Source organism: Lynx rufus, unplaced genomic scaffold (assembly GCF_022079265.1).
Source record: "Lynx rufus isolate CCGP_SWC_20201006 ecotype Redwood Valley unplaced genomic scaffold, mLynRuf1.p SCAF_2, whole genome shotgun sequence".
Lineage (NCBI taxonomy): Eukaryota > Metazoa > Chordata > Mammalia > Carnivora > Felidae > Lynx > Lynx rufus.
In genome coordinates, this window is record NW_025814834.1 from 23,336,172 (window position 1) to 23,361,631 (window position 25,460).

The 25,460-nt window shown below is 37.2% G+C and overlaps 2 protein-coding genes across 4 annotated transcripts in view; one reads left to right on the forward strand and one right to left on the reverse strand.

The window, feature by feature from the left end:
• Window positions 1-25,460, reverse strand: part of SPAG16 (sperm associated antigen 16) — a 992,367-nt gene that overhangs the window by 700,466 nt on the left and 266,441 nt on the right. The gene's annotated exons all lie outside the window — the stretch shown is intronic.
• On the forward strand, window positions 18,737-19,858 carry LOC124515404 (dnaJ homolog subfamily A member 1-like). 3 transcript variants are annotated; one of them, XM_047084257.1, is made up of 2 exons: window positions 18,737-19,355; window positions 19,587-19,858. In XM_047084257.1, the coding sequence occupies exons 1-2, from the start codon at window positions 18,737-18,739 to the stop codon at window positions 19,856-19,858; spliced, it is 891 nt and encodes a 296-aa protein (XP_046940213.1). The 3 variants fall into 3 exon arrangements, with proteins under 3 accessions (XP_046940213.1, XP_046940214.1, XP_046940212.1); XM_047084258.1 differs by having other exon boundaries at window positions 18,737-19,022; XM_047084256.1 differs by having other exon boundaries at window positions 18,737-19,858.

The window sequence follows — 25,460 nt, forward strand, 5'->3', positions numbered from 1 at the left end:
AGTAGCTGTATTTGTTGCTGTGTTTGTCTCCCCACCTCTGTGTTAAGAAAGTTAATGGGATGTTTCCATTTAAAAGGCCTCCTACAGTGTAGCCTGCTCCACAGGGAAAGAAAAGTAAATAAGAAATAGTTAACTATGTCAACACATTAATTTATCCTATAATCTGCTTAATTATGCAGTAACATTAGACAGAACAATTTGCTAGAGGATATTTTTTCCACACACAGAGAATCTGGAGGTGAGTTTACATATTCTTTTGGAGCTCAGAAAATAGCACTAGCCAAGATGTGGGTTTGAATTCTCACTCTGCCACTCATGTGGCTTTGAATACCCATTAAACAGGCTCATCTCAGATTTCCTCACAGGCAAAAGAAGTAATTTCACAGAATTATTGTAATAATTGCACAAAGTAACATTCATGTTGTAAGCCATATAACAAAATATATAGTCTATTATCTATAGCTATAGTCTGGTTCTATCCTCTTTAATGTGTAACAGCAGCTATTTACACAATTCAAACTAATGTTTTCTAATGTTAAGTAATAATAAATAATTTAGCTAAAATTATTCAATTATTTTATTTAAGTTATTAGAGTATCATGTCTACACTTGCAAAATGAAGTTTGTCTTATATAAGCAATGAGCAAAATCTCAAAAATCCTAATACACTATTCACTCGTAACAACAATTTTGGAATTCTTATTGATGGGTTTTTCTCACCTAGAAAATCATGAGGATTGCAACTGTGTCTGTATCATCTTACAAGAATAGTTGTGCCCATGGGTGTTCAATAAATATTTGCGGATGATCGTCTGACTGTGTCAGCTTGATCTTGAGGAAACCACTTAATCACTCTGAGACTCTTGGGTTACTCTTCAGTAAAATAGTTCTAATACCAATGCTGAAGAATTATTTTAAAAATTAATGTAAATGTGGAGGGAGCCAAGATGGTGGAACAGCATGGAAGTGTTTTCTGTGTCTCTCATCCATGAAATACAGCCAGACCAACACTAAACCATCCTGCACACCTAGAAAACTGATCTGAGGATTAACACAACAATCTGCACAACCTGAACCACAGAACTCAGCAGATACATGGCACGGGGAGGTGAACTTGGGGACAGAGAAGCCGCGGAGGGCAGGGACGTGCTTTTTCATGTAGAGAGAGGACAGAGACAGTGGAGAGAATACAGGAAAAGCATCCCTCCCCAAAAGCAGCTGGAGAGAAAGTGGAAAATTGGAAACAGCCGCAGGGACTGAACTAAAAAGGGAGAAAGGAGAGGGTTTAAATTCCATTAACACTGTAAACAGAGGGAGCGCAGAGTCTGCAACTCTGCAGCTCGATAACTGGCGGTGCTCTGGTGGGAAGGGTGAATCCCCAGGAGCAGAGTGGGGTCTGGGAGGTTCTCAAGCCACACAGGGAGAAGCAGTTCCACTGCTAGAAGGACATTTGGTAGAGGCTATGAGGCAACCTGGGCCCAGCAGACCCCAGAGAACGGCCACATTCAAATAGTGCTGGAACAAGGCCCTAAGGGTGAAGCCTGGTGCCAGATGTGTGCTGTGATTTTCCATAATCCCTGAAACGCTGCTGCTACACTATCTTGCAAACTTTTTCTGGGGAGGGCTGGCACCTGGCTGAAGTCTCTGGGCAAAGGCAGCAGCAAGATCCTGTGAACTCTCCTGAGTGCGGCCGGTATTCAGCCATTACTCAGTGAAACCCTCCGCAGCGGGGAGGAACAGGTCAAAGCTGCAGTTCCTCAGAAATAAGGAGCCAGGAAATCAGCCGCATCTGAGACAAAACTCTGGAGAGAGGTACTACCTGGGGCTTGGTCACAGACAGTGTAAAAGTGGGGAGTGGATGAAAGCTGAAGACAAAGGACAGGTGCAGGATTGCTGATCAAGGAGAAAAGAGTTCCGAAACCACAGACTGCATAGCTGGGTGATGCCACTTTCACCGCTCCCGTCCATGCGCATATGCACCTACAAGTGCCACAACAATCCACCCCAGCAGGCTAGCAGCACCATCTAGTGGAGAACAGAGCCATTACACTAAGCCCTGCCCAACTGGGGCAACCTTGCCCTTCAAGAACAGAAGTCTCACTGCCTGCTTAGTTTATGGACTATAAAGTGCTTCCTGATCTGACTTCCAGGGGAAAATAAAGTAACGTCAGTCATATTTCAGTGTGTTAGCAGGTACATCCATTCAATTTTCTTTCTTTTTTTTTCTTTCTTTTTTAAATTTTTTTCTCTTTTTTCATTTCTTTTCTTTTTCTTGAATACAGAAAGAGAAAAAAATCATCGTTATTTTCAATTTTTATTAAAAATATTTTTTTCATTTTTCACTATATTTTTTACTTTTGTGTAAATGTTTTTCAAATTCTATTTTACTTCCATAATTTTATTTTAGTCTACTTTGGTGTATTCATTTTTTCAAATTTTCAAATGATTTGCTTTTTTTTTCTCTTTTGCATTTTTCTTTTTCTTGAATACAGAAAGAGAAAAAATTCATTTTTATTTTTAATAATTATTAAAAATATTTTATTGATTTTTTTAATTCTATTTTTTACTTTTGTGTAATTTTTTTCAAATTCTAGTTTACTTCCATCATTTCATTTTTGTCTACTTCAACGTATTCATTTTCTTCAAATTTTCCAACAATTACCTTTTTTTTTCTTTTTTCCCCTTTTTTCTCTAATCTATCAAGCCACTTTCAACACCCAGACCAAAACACACCTAGGATATAGCATCATTTATTTGATTGTGTGTGTGTGTGTTTAATTATTTTAATTTTAATATTTTTTAATTTTAATTTTTTCTATCTCAATTCCTTTTCTCCCTTCAAAATGATGAAACAAAGGAATTCACCCCAAAAGAAAGAGCAGTAAGAAACGACAGCCAGGGACTTAACCAACACAGATACAAGCAAGATGTCTGAACCAGAATTTAGAATCTCGATAATAATACTAGCTGGAGTCAAAAATAGATCAGAATCCCTTTCTGCAGAGATAAAAGAAGTAAAAACTAGTCAGGATGAAATAAAAAATGCTATAACTGAGCTGCAATCATGAATGGATGCCGCAGCAGCAACGATGGATGAGGCAGAACAGAGAATCAGTGATATAGAGGATAAACTTATGGAGAATAACGAAGCATAAAAAATGAGGGAGATTAAGGCAAAAGAGCATGATTTAAGAATTAGAGAGATCAGTGACTCATTAAAAAGGAACAACATCAGAATCATAGGTGTCCCAGAAGAGGAAGAAACAGAAATAGGGGTAGAAGGGTTATGTGAGCAAATCATAGCAAAAAGTTTCCTAACCTGGGGAAAGAACAGACATCAAAATCCAGGAAGCACAGAGGACTCCCATTAGATTCAACAAAAACCGACCATCAACAAGGCATATCACAGTCAAATTCACTAAATAGGCAAAGAGAGAATCATGAAAGCAGCAAGGGAAAAAACATCCTTAACCTACAAGGGAAGACAGATCAGGTTTGCAGCAACCTAGCCACAGAAACTTGGCAGGCCAGAAAGGAGTGGCAGGATATATTCACTGTGCTGAATCAAAAAAATATGCAGCCAAGAATTCTTTACCCTGCAAGACTGTCATTCAAAATAGAAGGAGAGATAAAAAGTTTCCCAGACAAACAAAAATTAAAGGAGTTTGTGACCACTAAAACAGCCTCACAAGAAATTTTGAGGGGGACTCTCTGAGGGGAGAAAAGATGAAAATATAAAAACATACATACATACATACATACCAAAAGCAACAAAGATTAGAAAGGACCAGAGAACACCACCAGAAACTCCAACTCTACAAGCCACATAATGGCAATAAATTCATATACTTCACCACTCACTCTAAAGGTCAATGAACTCAGTGCTGCAATCAAAAGACATAGGGTAACAGAATGGATAAGAAAACAAGATATATCTACATGCTGTTTACAAGAGACCCACTTCAGACCTAAAGACACCTTCAAATTGAAAGTAAGGGGTTGGAGAACCATCTATCATACTAATGGTCAACAAAAGAAAGCTGGAGTAGCCATAATTATATCAGACAATCTAGACTTTAAAATAAAGACTGTATCGGAGAAGAGGGGAAGATGGTGGCATAGGAGGACGCTGGGCTCACCGCATCCTGCTGATCACTTGGATTCCACCTACACCTGCCTAAATAACCCAGAACACTGCCAGAAGACTAGCACAACGGATTCTCTGGAACCAAGCACAGACAAGAGGCCCACGAAAGAGGGTAGGAAGGGCGAAGAGGTGGTGTGCCCTACACGGACTGGCAGGGGGGAGCCGGGGCAGAGGGGCAGCCCGCCAGCCAAACAGAAGCCCCGAGTCTGGCTTGCAAAAGCGGAGGGGCCGGACAGAGTGTGTTCTGATAGCAAGTGGGACTTAACATTTGGAAGGTTATAAGCTAACAGATCTGCTCGGAGAACGGGAGGACTGGAGGACAACGGGAGGGAGAGTGTTGAGCCCCGGACGACAGAGCTCAGCTTGGTGGGGTACAAAGGCACTCACCAGCACCATCTCCCTCATCCATCCCCCAGCCAAAATCCCAAAGAGAACCAGTTTCTGCCAGGGAACTTGCTTGCACTGCGCAAACACCCAACACTGTGCTTCTGAGGATCCATCCCTCCGGCGGTGGGTCTGACTCCCTCCCGGTGCAGCAGGGCCCCTCCCAAAGTGGATCACCGAAGGATAAGCGAGCTGAGCCTACCCCTCCCACCCATGTGCACCTTGCTGACCCACCCCAGCTAATACGCCAGATCCCCAGCACCACAAGCCTGGAAGTGTGCAAGTAGCCCAGATGGGCCACACCACCCCACAGTGAATCCCGCCCCTAGGAGAGGGAAAGAGAAGGCACACACCAGTCTGACTGTGGCCCCAGTGGTGGGCTGGGGGCAGACATCAGGTCCGACTGCGGCCCCGCCCACCAACACAGGTTATTCAAGACAGCACAGGGGAAGTGCCCTGAAGTTCCTCACCACTCCAGGGACTATCCAAAATGACGAAATGGAAGAATTCCCCTCAAAAAAACCTCCAGGAAATAACGACAGCTAACGAACTGATCAAAAAACAATTTAAACAATATAACAGAAAGTGAATTTAGAATAATAGTCATAAAATTAATCGCTGGCTTGAAAACAGTATAAAGGACAGCAGAGAATCTATTGCTACAGAGATCAAGGGATTAAGAAACAGCCAGGAGGAACTAGAAAATGCTATAAATGAGCTGCAAAATAAAATGGAGATGACCACAGCTCGAATTGAAGAGGCAGAGGAGAGAATAGGTGAACTAGAAGATAAAATTATGGAAAAAGAGGAAGCTGAGAAAACGAGAGATAAAAAAATACAGGGGTATGAGGGGAAAATTAGAGAACTAAGTTATGCACTAAAGAGAAATAATCTACACATAATTGGTATTCCAGAGGAGGGAGAGAGAGGGAAAGGTGCTGAAGGTGTACTTGAAGAAATCATAGCTGAGAAATTCCCTGATCTGGGGAAGGAAAAAAGCACTGAAATCCAAGAGGCACAGAGAACTCCCTTCAGACGTAACTTGAATCGATGTTCTGCATGACATATCATAGTGAAACTGGCAAAATACAAGGATAAAGAGAAAATTCTGAAAGCAGCTAGGGATAAACACGCTCTAACATATAAAGGGAGACCAATAAGACTTGTGACCGATCTCTCTACTGAAACTTGGCAGGCCAGAAAGGAATGGCAGGAAATCTTCAATGTGATGAACAGAAAAATATGCAGCCGAGAATCCGTTATCCAGCTGTCTCTCATTCAGAATAGAAGGAGAGATAAAGGTCTTCCCAAACAAACAAAAACTGAAGGAATTCGTCACCACTAAACCAGCCCTACAAGAGATCCTGAGGGGGATCCTGTGAGACAAAGTACCAGACACATTGCTACAAGCATGAAACCTACATACATCACAATGACTCTAAACCTATATCTTTCTATAATAACACTGAACGTAAATGGACTAAATGCGCCAACGAAAAGACATAGGGTATCAGAATGGATAAAAAAACAAGACCCATCTATTTGCTGTCTGCAAGAGACTCATTTTAGACCTGAGTACACCTTCCGATTGAAAGTGAGGGGATGGAAAACTATTTATCATGCTACTGGAAGTCAAAACAAAGCTGGAGTAGCCATACTTATATCAGACAAACTAGACTTTAAATTTAAGGCTGTAACAAGAGATGAAGAAGGGCATTATATAATAATTACAGGGTCTATCCATCAGGAAGAGCTAACAATTATAAATGTCCATGTGCCGAATACGGGAGCCCCCAAATATATAAAACAATTAATCACAAACATAAGCAACCTTATTGATAAGAATGTGGTAATTGCAGGGGACTTTAACACTCCACTTACAGAAATGGATAGATCATCTAGATACACGCTCAATAAAGAAACAAGGACCCTGAATGACACATTGGATCAGATAGACTTGACAGATATATTTAGAACTCTGCATCCCAAAGCAACAGAATATACTTTCTTCTCGAGTGCACATGGAACCTTCTCAAAGATAGATCACATACTGGGTCACAAAACAGCCCTTCATAAGTATACAATAATTGAGATCATACCATGCATACTTTCAGACCACAATGCTATGAAGCTTGAAATCAACCACAGGGAAAAGCCTGGAAAACCTCCAAAAGCATGGAGGTTAGAGAACACCCTACTAAAGAATGAATGAGTCAACCAGGCAATTAGAGAAGAAATTTAAAAATATATGGAAACAAACGAAAATGAAAATACAACAATCTAAATGCTTTGGGATGCAGCGAAGGCAGTCCTGAGAGGAAAATACATTGCAATCCAGGCCTATCTCAAGAAACAAGAAAAATCCCAAATACAAAATCTAACAGCACACCTAAAGGAAATAGAAGCAGAACAGCAAAGACACCCTAAACCCAGTAGAAGAAGAGAAATAATAAAGATCAGAGCAGAAAAAAAACAATATAGAATCTTAAAAATACTGTAGAGCAGATCAATGAAACCAAGAGTTGGTTTTTTGAAAAAATAAACAAAAATGATAAACATCTAGCCAGGCTTCTCAAAAAAAAAAAGGGAGATGACCCAAATAGATAAAATAATGAATGAAAATGGAATTATTACAACCAATCCCTCAGAAATATAAGCAATTACCAGGGAATACTATGAAAAATTATATGCCAACAAACTGGACAACCTGGAAGAAATGGAGAAATTCCTTACACCCACATACTTCCAAAACTCAATCAGGAGGAAATAGAAAGCTTGAACAGACCCATAACCAGCGAAGAAACTGAATCAGTTCTCAAAAACCTCCCAACAAATAAGAGTCCAGGACCAGATGGCTTCCCAGGGGAGTTCTACCAGACGTTTAAAGCAGAGATAATACCTTTCTTTCTCAAGCTATTCCGAGAAATAGAAAGGGAAGGAAAACTTCCAGACTCATTCTATGAAGCCAGCATTCCTTTGATTCCTAAACCAGAGACCCAGTAAAAAAAGAGAACTATAGGCCAATATCCCTGATGAATATGGATGCAAAAATTCTCAATAAGATACTAGCAAATCGAATTCAACAGCATATAAAAAGAATTATTCACCATGATCAAGTGGGATTCATTCCTGGGATACAGGGCTGGTTCAACATTGGCAAATCAATCAATGTGATACATCACCTTAATAAAAGAAAAGATAAGAACCAAATGATCCTGTCAATCGATACAAAAAAGGCATTTGACAAAATTCAGCATCCTTTCTTAATAAAAACCCTTGAGAAAGTCAGGATAGAAGGAAAATACTTAAAGATCATAAAAGCCATTTATGAATAGCCCACAGCTAAAATCATCCTCAATGGAGAAAAACTGAGAGCTTTCCCCCTGAAATCAGGAACATGACAGGGATGTCCACTCTCACCGCTGTTGTTTAACATAGTGTTGGAAGTTCTAGCATCAGCAATCAGACAACAAAAGGAAATCAAAGACATCAAAATTGGAAAAGATGAAGTCAAGCTTTCACTTTTTGCAGATGACATGATATTATACATGGAGAACCCTATAGACTCCACCAAAAGTCTGCTAGAACTGATACATGAATTCAGTAAAGTCGCAGGATACAAAATCAATGTACAGAAATCAGTTGCATTTTTATACACTAATAATGAAACAAGAGAAAGACAAATAAAGAAACTAATCCCATTCACAACTGCACCAAGAAGTATAAAATACCTGGGAATAAATCTAACCAAAGATGTACAAGATCTGTATGCTGAAAACTACATAAAGCTTACGAAGGAAATTGAAGAATATATAAAGAAACGGAAAAACATTCCATGCTCATGGATTGGAAGAATAAATATTGTCAAAATGTCAATAGTACCAAAGCTATCTACACATTCAATGCAATCCCAATCAAAATTGCACCAGCATTCTTCTCGAACCTAGAACAAGCAATCCTAGAATTCATATGGAACCACAAAAGGCCCCGAATAGCCAAAGTAATTTTGAAGAAGAAGACCAAAGCAGGACGCATCACAATCCCAGACTTTAGCCTCTACTACCAAGCTGTAATTATCAAGACAGCATGATATTGGCACAAAAACAGACACACGGATCAATGGAATAGAGTAGAAACCCAGAACTAGACCCACAAATGTATGGCCACCTCATCTTTGACAAAGCAGGAAAGAATATCCAATGGAAAAAAGACAGTCTCTTTAACAAATGGTACTGGGAGAATTGGACAGCAACATGCAGAAGGTTGAAACTAGACCACTTTCTCACACCATTCACAAAAGTAAACTCAAAATGGATAAAGGACCTGAATGTGAGATAGGAAACCATCAAAACCCTAGAGGAGAAAGCAGGAAAAGACCTCTCTGACCTCAGTCATAGCAATCTCTTACTCGATACATCCCCAAAGGCAAGGGAATTAAAAGCAAAAATGAATTACTGGGACCTTATGAAGATAAAAAGCTTCTGCACAGCAAAGGAAACAACCAACAAAACTAAAAGGCAACCAATGGAATGGGAAAAGATATTTGCAAATGACATATAGGACAAAGGGCTAGTATCCAAAATCTATAAACAGCTCACCAAACTCCACACCTGAAAAACAAATAACCCAGTGAAGAAATGGGCAGAAAACATGAATAGACACTTCTCTAAAGAAGACATCCAGATGGCCAACAGGCACATGAAAAGATGCTCAACGTCGCTCCTCATCAGGGAAATACAAATCAAAACCACACTCAGATATCACCGCATGCCAGTCAGAGTGGCCAAAATGAACAAATCAGGAGACTCTAGATGCTGGAGAGGATGTGGAGAAACGGGAACCCTCTTGCACTGTTGGTGGGAATGCAAATTGGTGCAGCCACTCTGGAAAACAGTGTGGAGGTTCCTCAAAAAATTAAAAATAGACCTACCCTATGACCCAGCAATAGCACTGCTAGGAATTGACCCAAGGGATACAGGAGTACTGATGCATAGGGGCACTTGTACCCCAATGTTTATAGCAGCACTCTCAACAATAGCCAAATGATGGAAAGAGCCCAAATGTCCATCAAGTGATGAATGGATAAAGAAATTGTGGTGTATATACACAACGGAGTACTACATGGCAATGAGAAAGAATGAAATATGGCCCTTTGTAGCAACGTGGATGGAACTGGAGAGTGTTATGCTAAGTGAAATAAGCCATACAGAGAAAGACTGATACCATATGGTTTCACTCTTATGTGGATCCTGAGAAACTTAACAGAAATCCATGGGGGTGGGGAAGGGAAAAAAAAGAGGTTAGAGAGGGAGAGAGCCAAAGCATAAGAGACTCTTAAAAACTGAGAACAAACTGAGGGTTGATGGGGGGTGGGAGGGAGAGGAGGGTGGGTGATGGGTATTGAGGAGGGCATCTTTTTGGATGAGCACTGGGTGTTGTATGGAAACCAATTTGAAAATAAATTTCATATATTGAAAAAAAATAAAATAAAATAAACTTTAAAAAAATAAATTAAAATAAAATAAAATTAAGACTGTATCAAGAGATGAAGAAGGGCATTAAATCATAATTAAGGGGTCTATCCACCAAGAAGACCTAATAATCGTAAACATTTATGCGCCAAATGTGAAAGCACACAAATATATAAATCAATTAATCACAAACATAAAGGAACTCATTGATAGTAATAGCATAATTGTAGAAGACTTCAACACCCCACTCATAGCAATGGCTATGATCATCTAATCAAAAAATCAACAAGGAAACAATGGCTTTGAATGACACACTGGACTAGACGGACTTAACATATATTCAGAACATTGTATCTTAAAGCAGCAGAATACACATTCTTCTCCAGTGCACATGAAATGCTCTCCAGAATAGATCACATACTGCAACAGAAATCAACCTTCAACAAATACAAAAAGACTAAGATCATACTGTGCATATTTTCAGACCATAATGCTATGAAACTCCAACCACAAGAAAAAATTTGGAAAGGTAACAAATATTTGGAGACTGAAGAACATCCTCCTAAAGAATGAATGGACTAACCAAGAAGTTAAAGAGGAAATTAAAAAGTATATGGAAGCCCATGAAAATGATAACACCACAACCCAAAACCTCTGGGATGCAGCAAAGGTGGTCATAAGAGGAAGTATATAGCAATCCAGGCCTTCCTAAAGAAGGAAGAAAGATCTCAGATACACAACCTAACCTTATGCCTTAAAGAGCTGGAAAAGGAACATCAAATAAAACCCCAAACCAGCAATAGACAGGAAATAATAAAGATTAAAGCAGAAATTAATGCTATCGAAACAAAAAAAAAATAGTACAACAGATCAATGAAACCAGAAGCTGGTTCTTTGAAAGAATAAACAAAACTGATAAACCACTAGCCAGTGACAGTTTGATCAAAAACAAAAAGGAAAGGACCCAAATAAGTAAAATCAAGAATGAAAGAAGAATGATCACAACCAACCAACACAGCAGAAATAAAAACAATCATAAGAGAATATTATGAGCAATTATATGCCAATAAAATGAGCAACCTGTAAGAAATGGACAAATTCCTAGAAACATTTACACTACCAAAACTTAAACAGGAAGAAATAGAAAATTTGAACAAACCCATAACCTGTAAGAAAATCAAATTAGTAATCAAAAATCTGCCAAAAAACAAGAGTCCAGGGCCAGATGGATGTCCAGGGCCAGATGGATTTCCAGGGGAATTCTACCAAACATTTAAGGAAGAGTTAACACCTATTCTCTTAAAGCTGTTCCAAAAAATAGAAATGGAAGGAAAACTTCTAAACTCTTTCTATGAAGCCAGCATGACCTTGATTCCAAAACCAGAGACCCCACTAAAAAGGAAAACTATAGACCAATTTTCCTGATGAACATGGATGCAAAAATTCTCAACAAGATATTAGCCAACTGGATCCTACAATACATTAAAAAAATTATTCACCATAACCAAGTGGGATTTATACCTGAGACACAGGGCTGGTTCAATAGTGGCAGAACAATTAACGTGATTCATCACATCAATAAAAGAAAGGGCAAGAACCAAATGATCCTCTCATTAGATGCAAAGAAAGCATTCAACAAAATACAGCATCCTTTCTTGATAAAAACCATCAAGAAAGTAGGGATAGAAGCAGTATACCTTGAGATCATAAAAGCCATATATGAACGACCCAACGCTAATATCATCCTCAATGGGGAAAAACTGAGAGCTTTCCCCCTAAGGTCAGGAACAAAACAGGGATGTCCACTCTTGCCACTGTTATTTAACATAGTATTGGAAGTCTTAGCCTCAGCAATCAGACAACACAAAGAAATAAAAGGCATCAAATAGGCCAGGAAGAGGTCAAACTTTCACTCTTCGCAGATGACATGATGCTCTATTTGGAAAACCCTAAATATTCCACCAAAAAACTGCTAGAACTGATTCATGAATTCAGCAAAGTTGCAGGATATAAAATCAACACACAGAAATAGGTTGCATTCCTATACACCAGCAATGAAGCAACATAAAGAGAAATCAAGGAATCAGTCCCATTTATAGTTGCACCAAAAACCATAAAATACCTAGGAATAAATCTAACTAAAGAGGTGAAAAATCTAGACACTGAAAACTGTAGAAAGCTTATTAAAGAAATTGAAGAAGACACAAAATTGAAAAAAGATTCCATACTCCTGGATAGGAAGAACAAATACTGTTAAAATGTTGATACTACTCAAAGCAATCTACATATTCAATGCAATCCCTATCAAAATAACACCAGCATTCTTCACAGAGCTAGAACAAATAATCTTAAAATTTGTATGGAACCAGAAAAGACCCCGAATAGCCAAAGCAATCTTGAAAAAGAAAACCAAAGCAGGAGGCATCACAATCCCAGACTTCAAGCTATACCTCAAAGCTGTAATCATCAAGACAGTATGTTATTGGCACAAGAACAGACACTCAGATCAACGGAACAGAATATAGAACCCAGAAATGGACCCACAAATGTATGGCCAACTAATCTTTGACAAAGCATGAAATAATAACCAATGGAATAAAGACAGTCTCTTCAGCAAGTGGTGCTGGGAAAACTGGACAGCAACATGCAGAAAAATGAACCTGGACCACTTTCTTACACCATACACAAAAATAAACTCAAAATGGATGAAAGACCTCAATGGAAGACAGGAAGCCATCAAAATGCTTGAGGAGAAAGCAGGCAAAAACCTCTTTGATCTTGGCTACAGCAAGTTCTTACTCAACACTTCTCCTGAGGCAAGGGAAACAAAAGCAAAAATGAACTACTGGGACCTCATCAAAATAAAAAGCTTCTGCACAGCAAAGGAAACAATCAGCAAAACTAAAAGGCAACCAACAGAATGGGAGAAGATATTTGCAAATGACATATCAGATAAAGGGTTCATATCCAAAATCTATAAAGAACTTATCAAATTCACCCCCCCAAAAAAAATAATCCAGTGAAGAAATGGGCAAAAGACATGAATAGACACTTCTCCAAAGAAGACATTCAGATGGCCAACTGACACATGAAAAAATGCTCAACATCACTCATCATCAGGGAAATACAAATCAAAACCACAAGGAGATACCACCTCACACCAGTCAGAATGGCTTAAATTAACAACTCAGGCAACAACAGATGTTGGCGAGGATTAGGAGAAAGAGGATCTCTTTTGTATTGTTGGTGGCAATGCAAGCTGGTGCAGCCACTCTGGAAAACAGTATGGAGGTTCTTCAAAAAACTAAAAATAGAACTACCCTACGACCCAGCAATTGCACTACTAGGGATTTATCCAAGGGATACAGGTGTGCTGTTTCAAAGGGTCACATGCACCCCCATGTTTATAGCAGCACTATCAACAATAGCCAAAGTATGGAAAGAGCCCAAATTTCCAGAGATGGATGAATGTATAAAGAAAATGTGGTGTGTGTATATATATATATATATATACACACACATATATACGTATATATGTATATATATACATACACACACACACAATGTAACTAGAGGGTATTATGCTAAGCGAAATTAGAGAAAGACAAAAATCATATGACTTCACTCATATGAGGACTTTAAGAGACAAAACAGATGAACATAAGGGTAGGGAACAAAAATAATATAAAAACAGGGAGGCGGAAAAAACATAAGAGACTCACAAATATGGAGGACAAATAGAGGGTTACCGGAGGGGGTGTGTGAGGGGGGATGGACTAAATGGGTAAGGGGCACTAAGGAATTTACTCCTGAAATCATTGTTGCACTATATGCTAACTAATTTGTATGTAAATTAAAATAAAATAATAACATAACATAACATAACATAACATAACATAACATAACATAAATGTAAAAAGCAACTTAGCATAGTCATCAACAACTGAGAAGTTCAAAGAAAACATTGATTTTTCTGCCCCACCCTCTACTCCATAATTGGGTAAAATGTTATGAAACTAACTGCAAAACTTGGTGTTTTCTAACATAATTTCAATCATAAATTCTCTTTGCTATAAGCATAAAGTATGCACTGACTGTGCAATATTAACCAATCTTTGTATCCTAATGCCCCATAATGTCTTATGAAATCATAATAGGGAGTTTTATAGATGAACTAATAGAAGAGTAAACCTTTTCAAATATAAATGTCAAATTTATGTAATGACATACATGGGATTGTTCCCAACCTTTGTGATCAAGCAGATGAACAGAGTGCATACTGTGAGTTCAAGATTCAGGCATTCTGTTTTCAAAGAAAGTGACAGGGCTGTTGTGATGGGTATTCATTCTCTGATGCCTCCAGAGGACTGAAGACAGAAAGGGCCAGACATCTGCAATAGGCTAGGCATGAAAGGTTTAACTGAGAAGCATTTTAAGTCAATTGCTCCTCCTCTTTTTCTTCAGATTGACTGAAGCCTATTGATTCCCATCATTGATTGTCTTCTGGTTCAGGATAAGATGGGAAAAGGAAAAGATATTTCATGTATCTCATTATGATCTTTGCATTCCTCACACTGTAATTTGTTATACAAGTCCAGGTAGTATGAGAATGTAATCAACCACTGCAGGGCATTTAAAATTCTAGTGAATACGAAGAATACTGATAATTTTATGCTAGCAAACAGATCTAATCCCTATTCCCCTCACCTCTACCCAAAAAGATTTCAATGAGTAAGTTGTTTTGGAGGACACTATTTACCATACCTGCCATTCAGAATATTCTTCCAACAAAACACAAGAATGGGACTTAAAGTGGGTTGTTATTCTGTTTTTCAAAGCTAGAGGATCTCTTGTTTCTTGATCACACTGTGTCAAAAAGAGATTGAGATGTAGGAATCACCATAACTCAGAGTATCTGTTTAGAACCTTGAGATGAATGCTTACATTCTTAGCTTATACTAAGGAATCCTCTCTCACTCTATTCCAATTTTCTTCCCTATGGGGGAAGAATAGGAAAAGTTATTCATGCATCAACCAGATATTATTGAGCATCTATTATGTGTCAAATACTATGGAATAGCAGGGGAAATAAAAAGGAAAAATATCCTGGCCTCCATTAAAAAATGTATTCTAGAAGAGAGGCAGAGAATAAAAACTTCAAGAGAAATAGTATGAAGGAGAAGACAACACCAGAGAAAGTAGATAAGAGGTATCAGAGAACGTTTATAATATTTTGACAAGAAAGGCCTCATTGAGAAGCTATCATATGGATAAGATCTAAAGTAGGCAAAGGAAAAAACAATATAGACTTCTGAGAGAATATTATTCTAGGCAGCAGATTGGCAATTGCAAAGGCCCTGATGAAGAAATTATCTGGTCTATTCAAAGAAGACCAGTTATGCCTGGGGTAGAGTGAACAAGGAGTAGAGTATCATGAGATGAAGTTAGAGAGTTAACAGGGCTCTTAATCACGTAAGAGTTTGTTGGTTATTAAGGACTTTAATAACCTTTGTTTTTAGTTAAATAAAGAGCCAATGGGTTTTGTGAGCATAAGGGTAAGATCTGACTATATTTTAATGGGATTGCTTTGGCTACTCTTTTGAGGATAGACTTGGCTGAGTTTGAAGGGGAACAAAGGCATAAACAGAGAGACTAGTTAGGAGGCTATTTTAATCAGTGATATGCGGTGTTGGCTTGAAGTATAAGTGGAGATGGAGAGGAGTGGTCAGATACTGGATATAGTCTGAAGGAAAACCAATAGGTTTCCCTAATAAAATATTCATCATGGAAGAACGAGAGGACTCAAGATTTCTGAGATTTTTGAATCAAATACCTGGGCAAAAGGAGTTAGGAAACTAAATGAAATAGGAAAGAAGTAGGTCAGGGGCTTATATCTGCCATAGCAAGTTTGAAATGTCTTTTAAAGATGTAAAGTAAGAAGTTGGAGTTCAGAGGAGGTATCCTGGCTGAAGATAAACATCAGAAAATCAAGAAGTTAAGAGTGGATATAATTCTAAGAGGGGGAGGAAAGAAAAATTCCGATCAGGCACTTAAAATTTTAGATGTTTATATCTTACGTGCAAAATGTATTAATCTTGAGATTTCCTCTCTGAACATTATTGAAACAACTGCTGGTTAATTAATATATGTTTGTTAATTAAAAATAAAGATGATTGGCACATTTAAACTAAAGATGGGACGCATAACAGTTCAGATGAAAAAACTCACCAATCGCTTTAAACCTTCACTCTAATGTTACTGTAGGTATTTAACACATATGAATGCATAATCTACAAGCACAGACACAATTTTGAGATCAATAAACAAATGCCATTGTACATATATATAAAGTAATGCAACTTTTATTACTACTGTCATGATTATATCATCAAGCTATTGCTTCATTGCTTTCAGTGTCCACCTATACAAAATATTGATTGTGGAGAATATCCTAAAAAGCCGTATTAAAAATGGCTAGCTTTCTGTGAACCAAAGAAGGGAAGCTTGCTTTTAAATACAGAAAGAAAAAAAAAAGAAAAAGAAAAGAAAAATATATCCCTGATTTCAACTGCAAAATGGTAAAATGTTAAGAATATGAAACAAAAGATCTCTACATTTTTAGTCATTTATATACTTGCATAGGTTACCACATATCATTACCTAATGTAATAATCGGATATATGTGAATTACGAAAATGTGTTTCACAGTAGAAAATTCTATTTCTTGTGGGAATTCTATTAGTAGATTACATAGCAAATTTTCTAAAAAATAGGGTGGTTAATGATGTAGCTATCTGTGAAGTAAATAAAATAGAAGACATAATTCATAGTATTATTAACTAAACACTCCATTTAAGCCAAACAAAGCCATAAAAATGGATTGAAATCCTTTACACTGTATCTAACATAGCTTATCAAGATATTTAAGCTTTTTTTGTTCTTCAATGTAATAACCATTACATTTATTTTTCAAGTTGTATAGCATTAGAACAGATTCCTGAATATAAAATCATATAGTAAAAGACATACTATTAATATATGCTCATTGATTTTCAGCTTAATGTCCTTGACTATTTTATCCCAACCAAAAATATACTTGAAAGTAAAATATTTAAGCATGTTGTGATTAAAATAGGAAAAAAAAAGGAAGCCAAAACAAACCAGTCAATACACTTTGAATTAAAAGTGGCAGGAATATTTAAATAAAACTGGTCACAATTACAACACTGAGATATGACAGAGAAGCTAGTTGGGAGTCCCAGCCAAGAGCCTTGGCAACCATGACCTGACGTGACTATATCTTAATTGGGAACTGCTTTTCTGTGCCTTTGGTAGTTATACTGAATGGACTTTGAATAGGCAGAGTACGTTTTATTTAGAGAATTGGAACCTGAAAGGCTACGAATAAAAATACACATGCACGCATACCTCCAGAATACAACCATCACTACTATCATTAAAAGCTGATTTAAAAAGCAACATTCAATTTTTTAGTCTGGAAAGTCTGAGAGAAAATAGGAATCAATCTACACTTTTAATGATGAGAACCATGTGACAGTTTGGATGGAGAAGGAAATGGGGGGGGGGGGGGCGCTGTAGTAGGGATGGGCAGAAAAATGTCCTGAGAGGACAGGGCCCTAAATGATAGGAGAGGTAACATAATCTGAATTTGACTGGAGGACTTGGAAAGATATTCAGTGAGATCTGGGATTCAAGAGATTGCCACTGAGGAGTCTAAGAGAGGGACTGGTTAATCACTCTAGTATGCGAGAAAACTGAACTAGCAACTAGAAGACGTAGTATTCACAATAAATTTAAAAGGACACACATAGGGAAACAGACAGGGATGCACTAAAAATACCCAGGGAAGAAAACAAAAGCCTTGAAAACTAAGATGGCAACAGCAGCACAGAAGAATTGGCATATCCACAATTTATAAATGTAGAGTCAAAGAGATGACTATGTCTCTAAAGGAAAGTGAATTTAAAAAGCAAGGGAAAGTATTAGAATAGTAAATATAAATCATTGTTCCAGTAATTTATAACAAATGTAGAAAATTAAGCTGATAGTTGCAAACGGCTCCTGGGAGGCTTCTAAGGGTCTGGGGTTTTCCTGGCCTTAATTTTCAGAATGTATGAACTCACTGGAAAATGTTCATGCTCTTCCTTGATTTTTGCTGTAGCCAATCCTCTGGGATCAATGAATAATCAGTTTTATTATCACTTCTGCAAAGTGGCAAAATACATAAGTTTTTTAAAGAGCTGTTCTTTTAAAAAACTGCCTGCCTTGGGGCACTTGGGTGGCTCAGTCGGTTCAGTGAGCATCAGATTTCGACTCAGGTCATGAAATCATGGCTCATAGGTTTAAGCCCCACATGGAGCTTGCTGCTGTCAGCACAGAGCCCACTTTGGATCTTCTTCTTCTTCTTCTTCCTCTTCTTCTTCTTCTTCTTCTTCTCTCTCTCTCTCTGCTCCTTCCCCACTTTCTCTCTCAAAAACAAATAAATCTTTCTAAGAAATTAAAAAATGAAAATAAAAAATTGCCTGCTTTATTTATAGTAGGTTTTATTTTCTCTTTAAAAGCACAGTATCGGGAACTTTCCAAAACGCTTGGTGAAAAGCGGAGGAGCAGCTGCCGGGGGAGCTGCGCCCAGCAATGCGCTTCTTCTGCTCCCCACACCAGCCTCAGCCCCTTCACCAGCTGTAGAAAACAGTGAAAGAAACTACTTACTGTGATGTTTTGGGGGGTCAAACCCAATGCCACGCAGGAAGAATTGAAAAAGGCTTACAGGAAATTGGTTTTGAAGTACCACCCTGACAAGAATCCAAATGAAGGAGAGAAGTTTAAACAGATTTCTCAAGCTTTTGAAGTGCTATCTGATGTGAAGAAAAGGGAATTGTATGACAAAGGAGGAGAACAGGCATTAAAGAAAGTGGAGAAGATGGTGGTTTTGGCTCCCCCCATGGACATCTTTGATATGTTTTTGGGGGGAGGAGGAAGGATGCAGAGAGAAAGGAGAGGTAAAAATGTTGTGCATCAGTTCTCTGTAACCTTAGAAGATTTATATAATGGTGCAACAAGAAAACTAGCTCTGCAAAAGAATGTGATTTGCAACAAATGTGAAGGCCGAGGTGGTAAGAAAGGAGCGGTAGAATGTTGTCTCAATTGCAGAGGTACTGGAATGCAAATAAGAATTCATCAGATAGGACCTGGAATGGTTCAGCAAATTCAATCTGTGTGCATGGAGTGCCATGGCCATGGGGAACGGATCAATCCTAAAGATAGATGTAAAAGCTGCAATGGAAGGAAGATAGTTCAAGAAAAGAAGATTCTAGAAGTTCATATTGACAAAGGCATGAAAGATAGCCAGAAGATAACATTCCATGGTGAAGGAGACCAAGAACCTGGACTGGAACCAGGAGATATTATCGTTGTTTTAGATCAGAAGGACCATGTTGTTTTTACTAGGCGAGGAGAGGATCTTTTCATGTGTATGGACATACAGCTGGTTGAAGCACTGTGCGGCTTTCAAAAGCCAATATCTACTCTTAACAACAGAGCCATTGTCATTACCTCTCATCCAGGTCAGATTGTCAAGCATGGAAATATCAAGTGGGTGCTGAATAAAGGCATGCCAATTTATCGTAGACCATATGAAAAGGGTTGCCTAGTCATCGAATTTAAGGTAAACTTTCCTGAGAATGGCTTTCTCTCTCCTAATAAACTCTCATTGCTGGAAAAACTCCTACCTGAGAGGAAGGAAGTAGAAGAGACTGATGAAATGGACCAGGTAGAACTGGTGGACTTTGATCCAAATCAGGAAAAGACTGCGCCATTACAATGGAGAAGCATATGAGGATGATGAACATCACCCTCGGGGAGGTCAGACCTCTTAATGGGGCCAGTGAATAACATTGCTGGTACATGCAGTAGTGAACGAGTGAAGGACTATAATCATAGCTCACTACTTGCTACTATTTTTGTTTTAATATTCAACTATAGTAGTGTTTTAAAAGTGAAATGAAGAATAAAAAATATAAAAGCTCTAAAAAAATAAAATAAAAAAATAAAAGCACAGTATCTACCATAGTTGTGAACCTCACCTCCTTATTCCCCTCTTATCACTCATTCACTCACACACACACACACACACACACACACACACAAACACACACACAGAAAACAAAATTAAAGTTGATGGGCATAGATTTGAATCTATAGTCTTAAGGATTAGTAGAGATAACTGCTCACTGAAAAAATTATAACCCGCCATAGTTAAATTTAGTAGCTTAGAAAATATGAAAAATGGATAGGGGTCCGAAAAGAACAAAATTAAATAACCATGAAAGTTGCCTATTAGCGTTAATGGAAGGGTAATCACTTAAATGACTTCCTTACAATTGGAGGCATTTGCACCTGACAAATTACTAACTTTCTCCAGAGAAAAATACAAGTATTATTTGCAATCCATGGGCAAAAGAAAACAAAAAACTCTTGGTTGAACACCAACTGTATCTTAGATTAATTTTAAAATGCATGTAGGTGTAGATCACTTAGTAAATAGAGCAGACAACTCACAGTGGATGAAGGAATGGGCTTCAAATCAGTAGTCTCAGGTGTATGTTCAAGCTCTGCCCTTACTAGCTAAGTCAATTTGAGCAATTTCTTTGTCAGGTATAAAATGACAATAATCTTATCTACTAGCACTGTTTTTTAAAAAAGAGCAGATGATTAAATTAGACCATGCATGAGAAAATTCTGATACGTTCTAATACAGATTCTGAATGGACTTAATCTTCCCAAATTTCACAGGTGTAGGTAGAGAAAATCCATCAATATTAATCTATAAAGTTAACTCATATATTTAATTCATTACTTAGGAACTGAGAAAAAGATGACTGAAGGGTTGTTTTGTTGTTTTTTGTTTGTTTTTAATTTTTTACTGTTCATTGTTGAGAGAGAGAGAGAGAGAAAGTGATACAGAGCACGAGTGGGGGAGGGGCAGAGAGAGAGGGAGACACAGAATCCTAAGTAGGCTCTGGGCTCTGAGCTGTCAGCACAGAGCCCAGCTTGGGGCTCGAACTCATGAACTGCAAGATCCATGACCTGAGCCAAAATTGGACACCTAACCGACTGAGCCACCGAAGCTCCCCTGTTTTGGTTTTTTAAATAAAAGAATAAAAAAGAATACAAGAGAAGTAATAAAAAAGAAGCAAACACATATCTAACTAGTATATGTACTTACAGTTATACTAAAATTTTAACAATCAAATATGCTTTTTTAAAATATGAGAAAAAAACCCCTATAACATAAAATATACTCATGGAAGAAATTTTAATTTGAGACCTGTTATGGTTGGTTGCTCCCTATTTTCTACTAAACCAGATTAAAACTCTTTGGCCACCCTTCAAGGTGTTTTACCAGCTTGTATCTTCTTTCATTTAACCAAAATATGCTTTCTTCCAGATGAGTCAGACACATGCACTATAAACTCCAACTGATTTCTGCTCTCTTACATGCTTCTGCCATTTTTCTTCCAGGAGAATATTCTGTCCTTCTTTATCAATAGCTTCTCCCACCTTTATTCTTATCTGATGATTCCCATAATATTCTGTGGATTAATTAATTCACCATTGTCTCTGTTCCAGTGGACATAAGACAGTAGGGCTACAAGGCAGATGAAGCTTTGCCTCTCACTGAGGACATGGATGATTCCAGCTTTAGAGAAGCATTCATTGCTAAACATGGACTAAGAGACACAGAAATCAGCTGAAATCAGTATAAATAAGGAAGGCTTAGGATCAGATGCAGATAATGAAATCCAGGGTTGAAAATGAGACCAGAGATCATGATATATAGAAGGTCCAACTCCAAATTAATAACCAGGATCAGGTGGATATTCAGTAATTGGCCAATTAAGGAGATGTTTACAAGAATGTTCATGGCCACATTACTTGTAATTAGTAAAAATCTGGAAATAATACCCAAAAAGCATATGAAAGGGCACTCAAATCATTTGTTATCAGAAAAAAAAATGTCAAAACACAATGAGATATCAACATATATCAGTAAAATAGCTATAATGAAGGGGACTAACAATATCAATTTTTAGCACAGTTAAAAACTAGAACTCTGATACTTTGCTTGGGAGAGTATTGGAAAACAGTTTAGTAGTATCTACTAAACTTGAACATATATCTCCCTTATGAATCAGCATATTTTCACCAAGACACATACATGAATGTTCATAGCAGTTTATTCATAATAACCAAAACTAAAAAAACAAACATGAATGAATGTCTTTCAACACAATTGTGGTATATTTATATAATGGACTATTATTATATTATTACTATTACTATTATTATTATACTATTACTCAAACTAAAAAAAGAATTAACTACCAAATACCTATATAACAATATGGATAAATCTCAGAAATAGTATGTTAAGTGAAAGAGACCAGGCACCACAGAGACACTATTCAATTGCTTCGTTTAATGTTCATAAAGGCAAAAATAATTTATGTTCATTGAGATAAGAATAGTATTACTCCTGGAGGGTACATAAAGAAAACTTCTGAGTGTATCAAAGTTCTATATTCCTGTTGAAAGTTGTGTTTATATGAGTGTGTGTGTGTGTGTGTGTGTGTGTCCGTGTGTGTGAGTATGTATATACCAAGCTGCATACTTGATATATGTGTACTTTACTATATGTAAAATATACCTTAATTTAAGAGACCTTGTATTTTAGAAATATATGGCAAAATATTTATAGATGAAATAATGTGTCATATATTTGCATCAAAATTATCTCGTGTGGGGGTAGTTGAGTGAGCATACTTGAAGCAAAATTAGCCATTTTTTACTAACTTTTAATGACTATGTGAAGCTCAGTATATTATTCTTTCTGTTTTCATTTATGTTTGAAGTATTTCAGCAACCAATAAATGAGAAACTGTATAATCACAACTACATAATAGAATCTAGATTGATTGATAGATTTGGAGATGAGAGAGTGAATACAGTGTGTACAGAAAAATATTTGTTGGATTTTGCAGAGAAGTGGAAAGTGATATTGTAGCAAGAAGAGAATGTAAGATTAAAGGACTATAGGGGCACCTGGGTGGCTCAGTTGGTTAAGCGTCCGACTTTGCTCAGGTCATGATCTCACAGTTCATGAGTTCAAGCCCCGTGTCAGGCTCTGTGCTGACAGCTTGGAGCCTGGAGCCTGCTTCAGATTCTGTGTCTCCCTCTCTCTCTGCCCCTCACCTGCTCACACTCTGTCTCTCTCTGTCTTTCAAACATAAACATTAAAAAAATTTTTAAGGAGTATTGTGTGCATATTATAAATTTGGTGTTTTTTTTTTAAGCCAATGGAGAGTAGTTGAAGAACTATAATCAGAAAAGTCATATGATTAAAGTTTTAAGAAGAGCCATTATGTAGATAGAGAATTCTAAGAGAGAAAAATGACAAGAGAACAAATAACAGTAAATGATGTAACAAGTAACAAAGTAGTAAATGATGTAGATCTATAATATGGCAGTAGAAATAAATTTGTAACAAAATGAACTGACGTGAAAATAAAGAAAGTAGTGCATCTATGCAATATGGTGACTGATTGGATGAAAGTAAAAAAGAAATTAGGCCACATTATTCCATCATTCATTCATTCAACACCTACGAACACCAGGAATTATGATGGACTCCAAAGAGCAGTAGTAAATAAAATAGATATAATATCTCCCTCATGAAGCTTGAGTACATGGAAAAGAAATCAATACTAACCAAATGAAAAAGATTTAAATATATAAGTTCTGTACAAAAAAAAACCCCAGAATTCTCTTATGAAGAATGAATGGAAAAGCCAATTTAAATAGATTGGGTAGAAAATGCTCTCTAAAATATGACATTTAAGTTGACACACAAAGAAAGAAGAGGCCGTCCTTACAGGGTGAGATATGAACAGTTCAAAAAGAGAAAGGAAAGAGGTTAATATATGAGAAATAAAGCCAGTATGATGAAATGAATGAGCAAGGGAAAGAATGGAATGAAATGAGGTAAAAGAGGTGGGCCAGAGTGTAGATTCAAGGAAAGTAGTTTGGATTTTATAAATGCAATGGGATACCAATGAATCATTTTAAGAATGGACCTCATATTATCCATTTAGTTTTTACTTGATGTCTACTCCATTTCATACACAAACACACCAAAAACAAAATGACTAAACAGTAAGTGATTCTGGAAGGCAGAATATTAAAGTGGTTTGAAAAGGGAAGTTTTCTTAAACCTCTTCTAAGAAAATATTGGAGAATAACTTTGTTGCTTTTGAGTTGAAGAACTCCTTCAACAAGATAAAAATTGTAACTTATTAAGGAGAATATTATTAAATTCAACTTCACTAAAAAAAAAACCACATGTTGTTCATCAAAACAGGAAAATCAAAATGATAAGCTAAGATTGGGACAAGGTGTGGAAAATGCAAATAAAAACAAAAGAGTAGCATAAAAACATTTTTAAAATGTCCTTCATATCAGTCATAGAAACATAAATAATACAGTGAGGAAAAAAGAAAAAAGATATAGACAAGAATTTCATAAAAAAGAGAGAACAGACTTCCCTGTTCCTGAGAAACAGCCATGTCCCTGGCTTCATGGAATTTAAACTAGAAGGAGACAGATTTTAATGAAACCAGTACCATTCCTCAAATAGAGCCTGCTCCCTCAGCCTGGGACCCAACATCAAAAGATACTAGCAGAGGCCATCAGGGCTGACCTACACTCTTCGAACAAGCACTAAATGTTTCCTGTTTTAAGTGCATGAGATATTGAAGTTACTTTTTGTTGGGGAAAAAAAACTGACCCAGAGTGTACCATATACAAATATGAATTCTAAGTAATTTAAAGTCCTAAATTAATAATATAAAGCCATAAATATAAGAGAAGATGTAGAAGAATATTATTGTAACCTAGCAATGGAGAAGGTATTTTTAAGCAAGTACCCAAGTGGGGAAAAAAATCAAAGATTTTACTCAATGAAGGATACCACATATCAAACTAACAAATGGGCAACCATTTGAGAGAAATACATGGCATTTAAAACCAATGAATAATACACAACTAATTAGTGCAAATTCTTTTCTGCCTACTTTTGACTGGAAAATGTTACCTAATAATAGTTTAATTTTCTATTGTTCTTAAAGTTTTTCAGATTTAAGATTCTTAGAATTGGGCTGATGATACTTTTTACTTAGAACTATGTTATTAAGGGGCACCTGGCTGGCTCAGTCGGTTGAGCATCTGACTTTGGCTCAGATCATGATCTCATGGTCCTTGAATTTGAGCCCCGAGTCAGGCTCTGTGCTGACAGCTCAGAGTCTGGAGTCTGCTTTCGATTCTGTGTCTCCCTCTCTCTCTGCCCCTCCCCCATTCATGCTCTGTCTCTCTCTGTCTCAGAA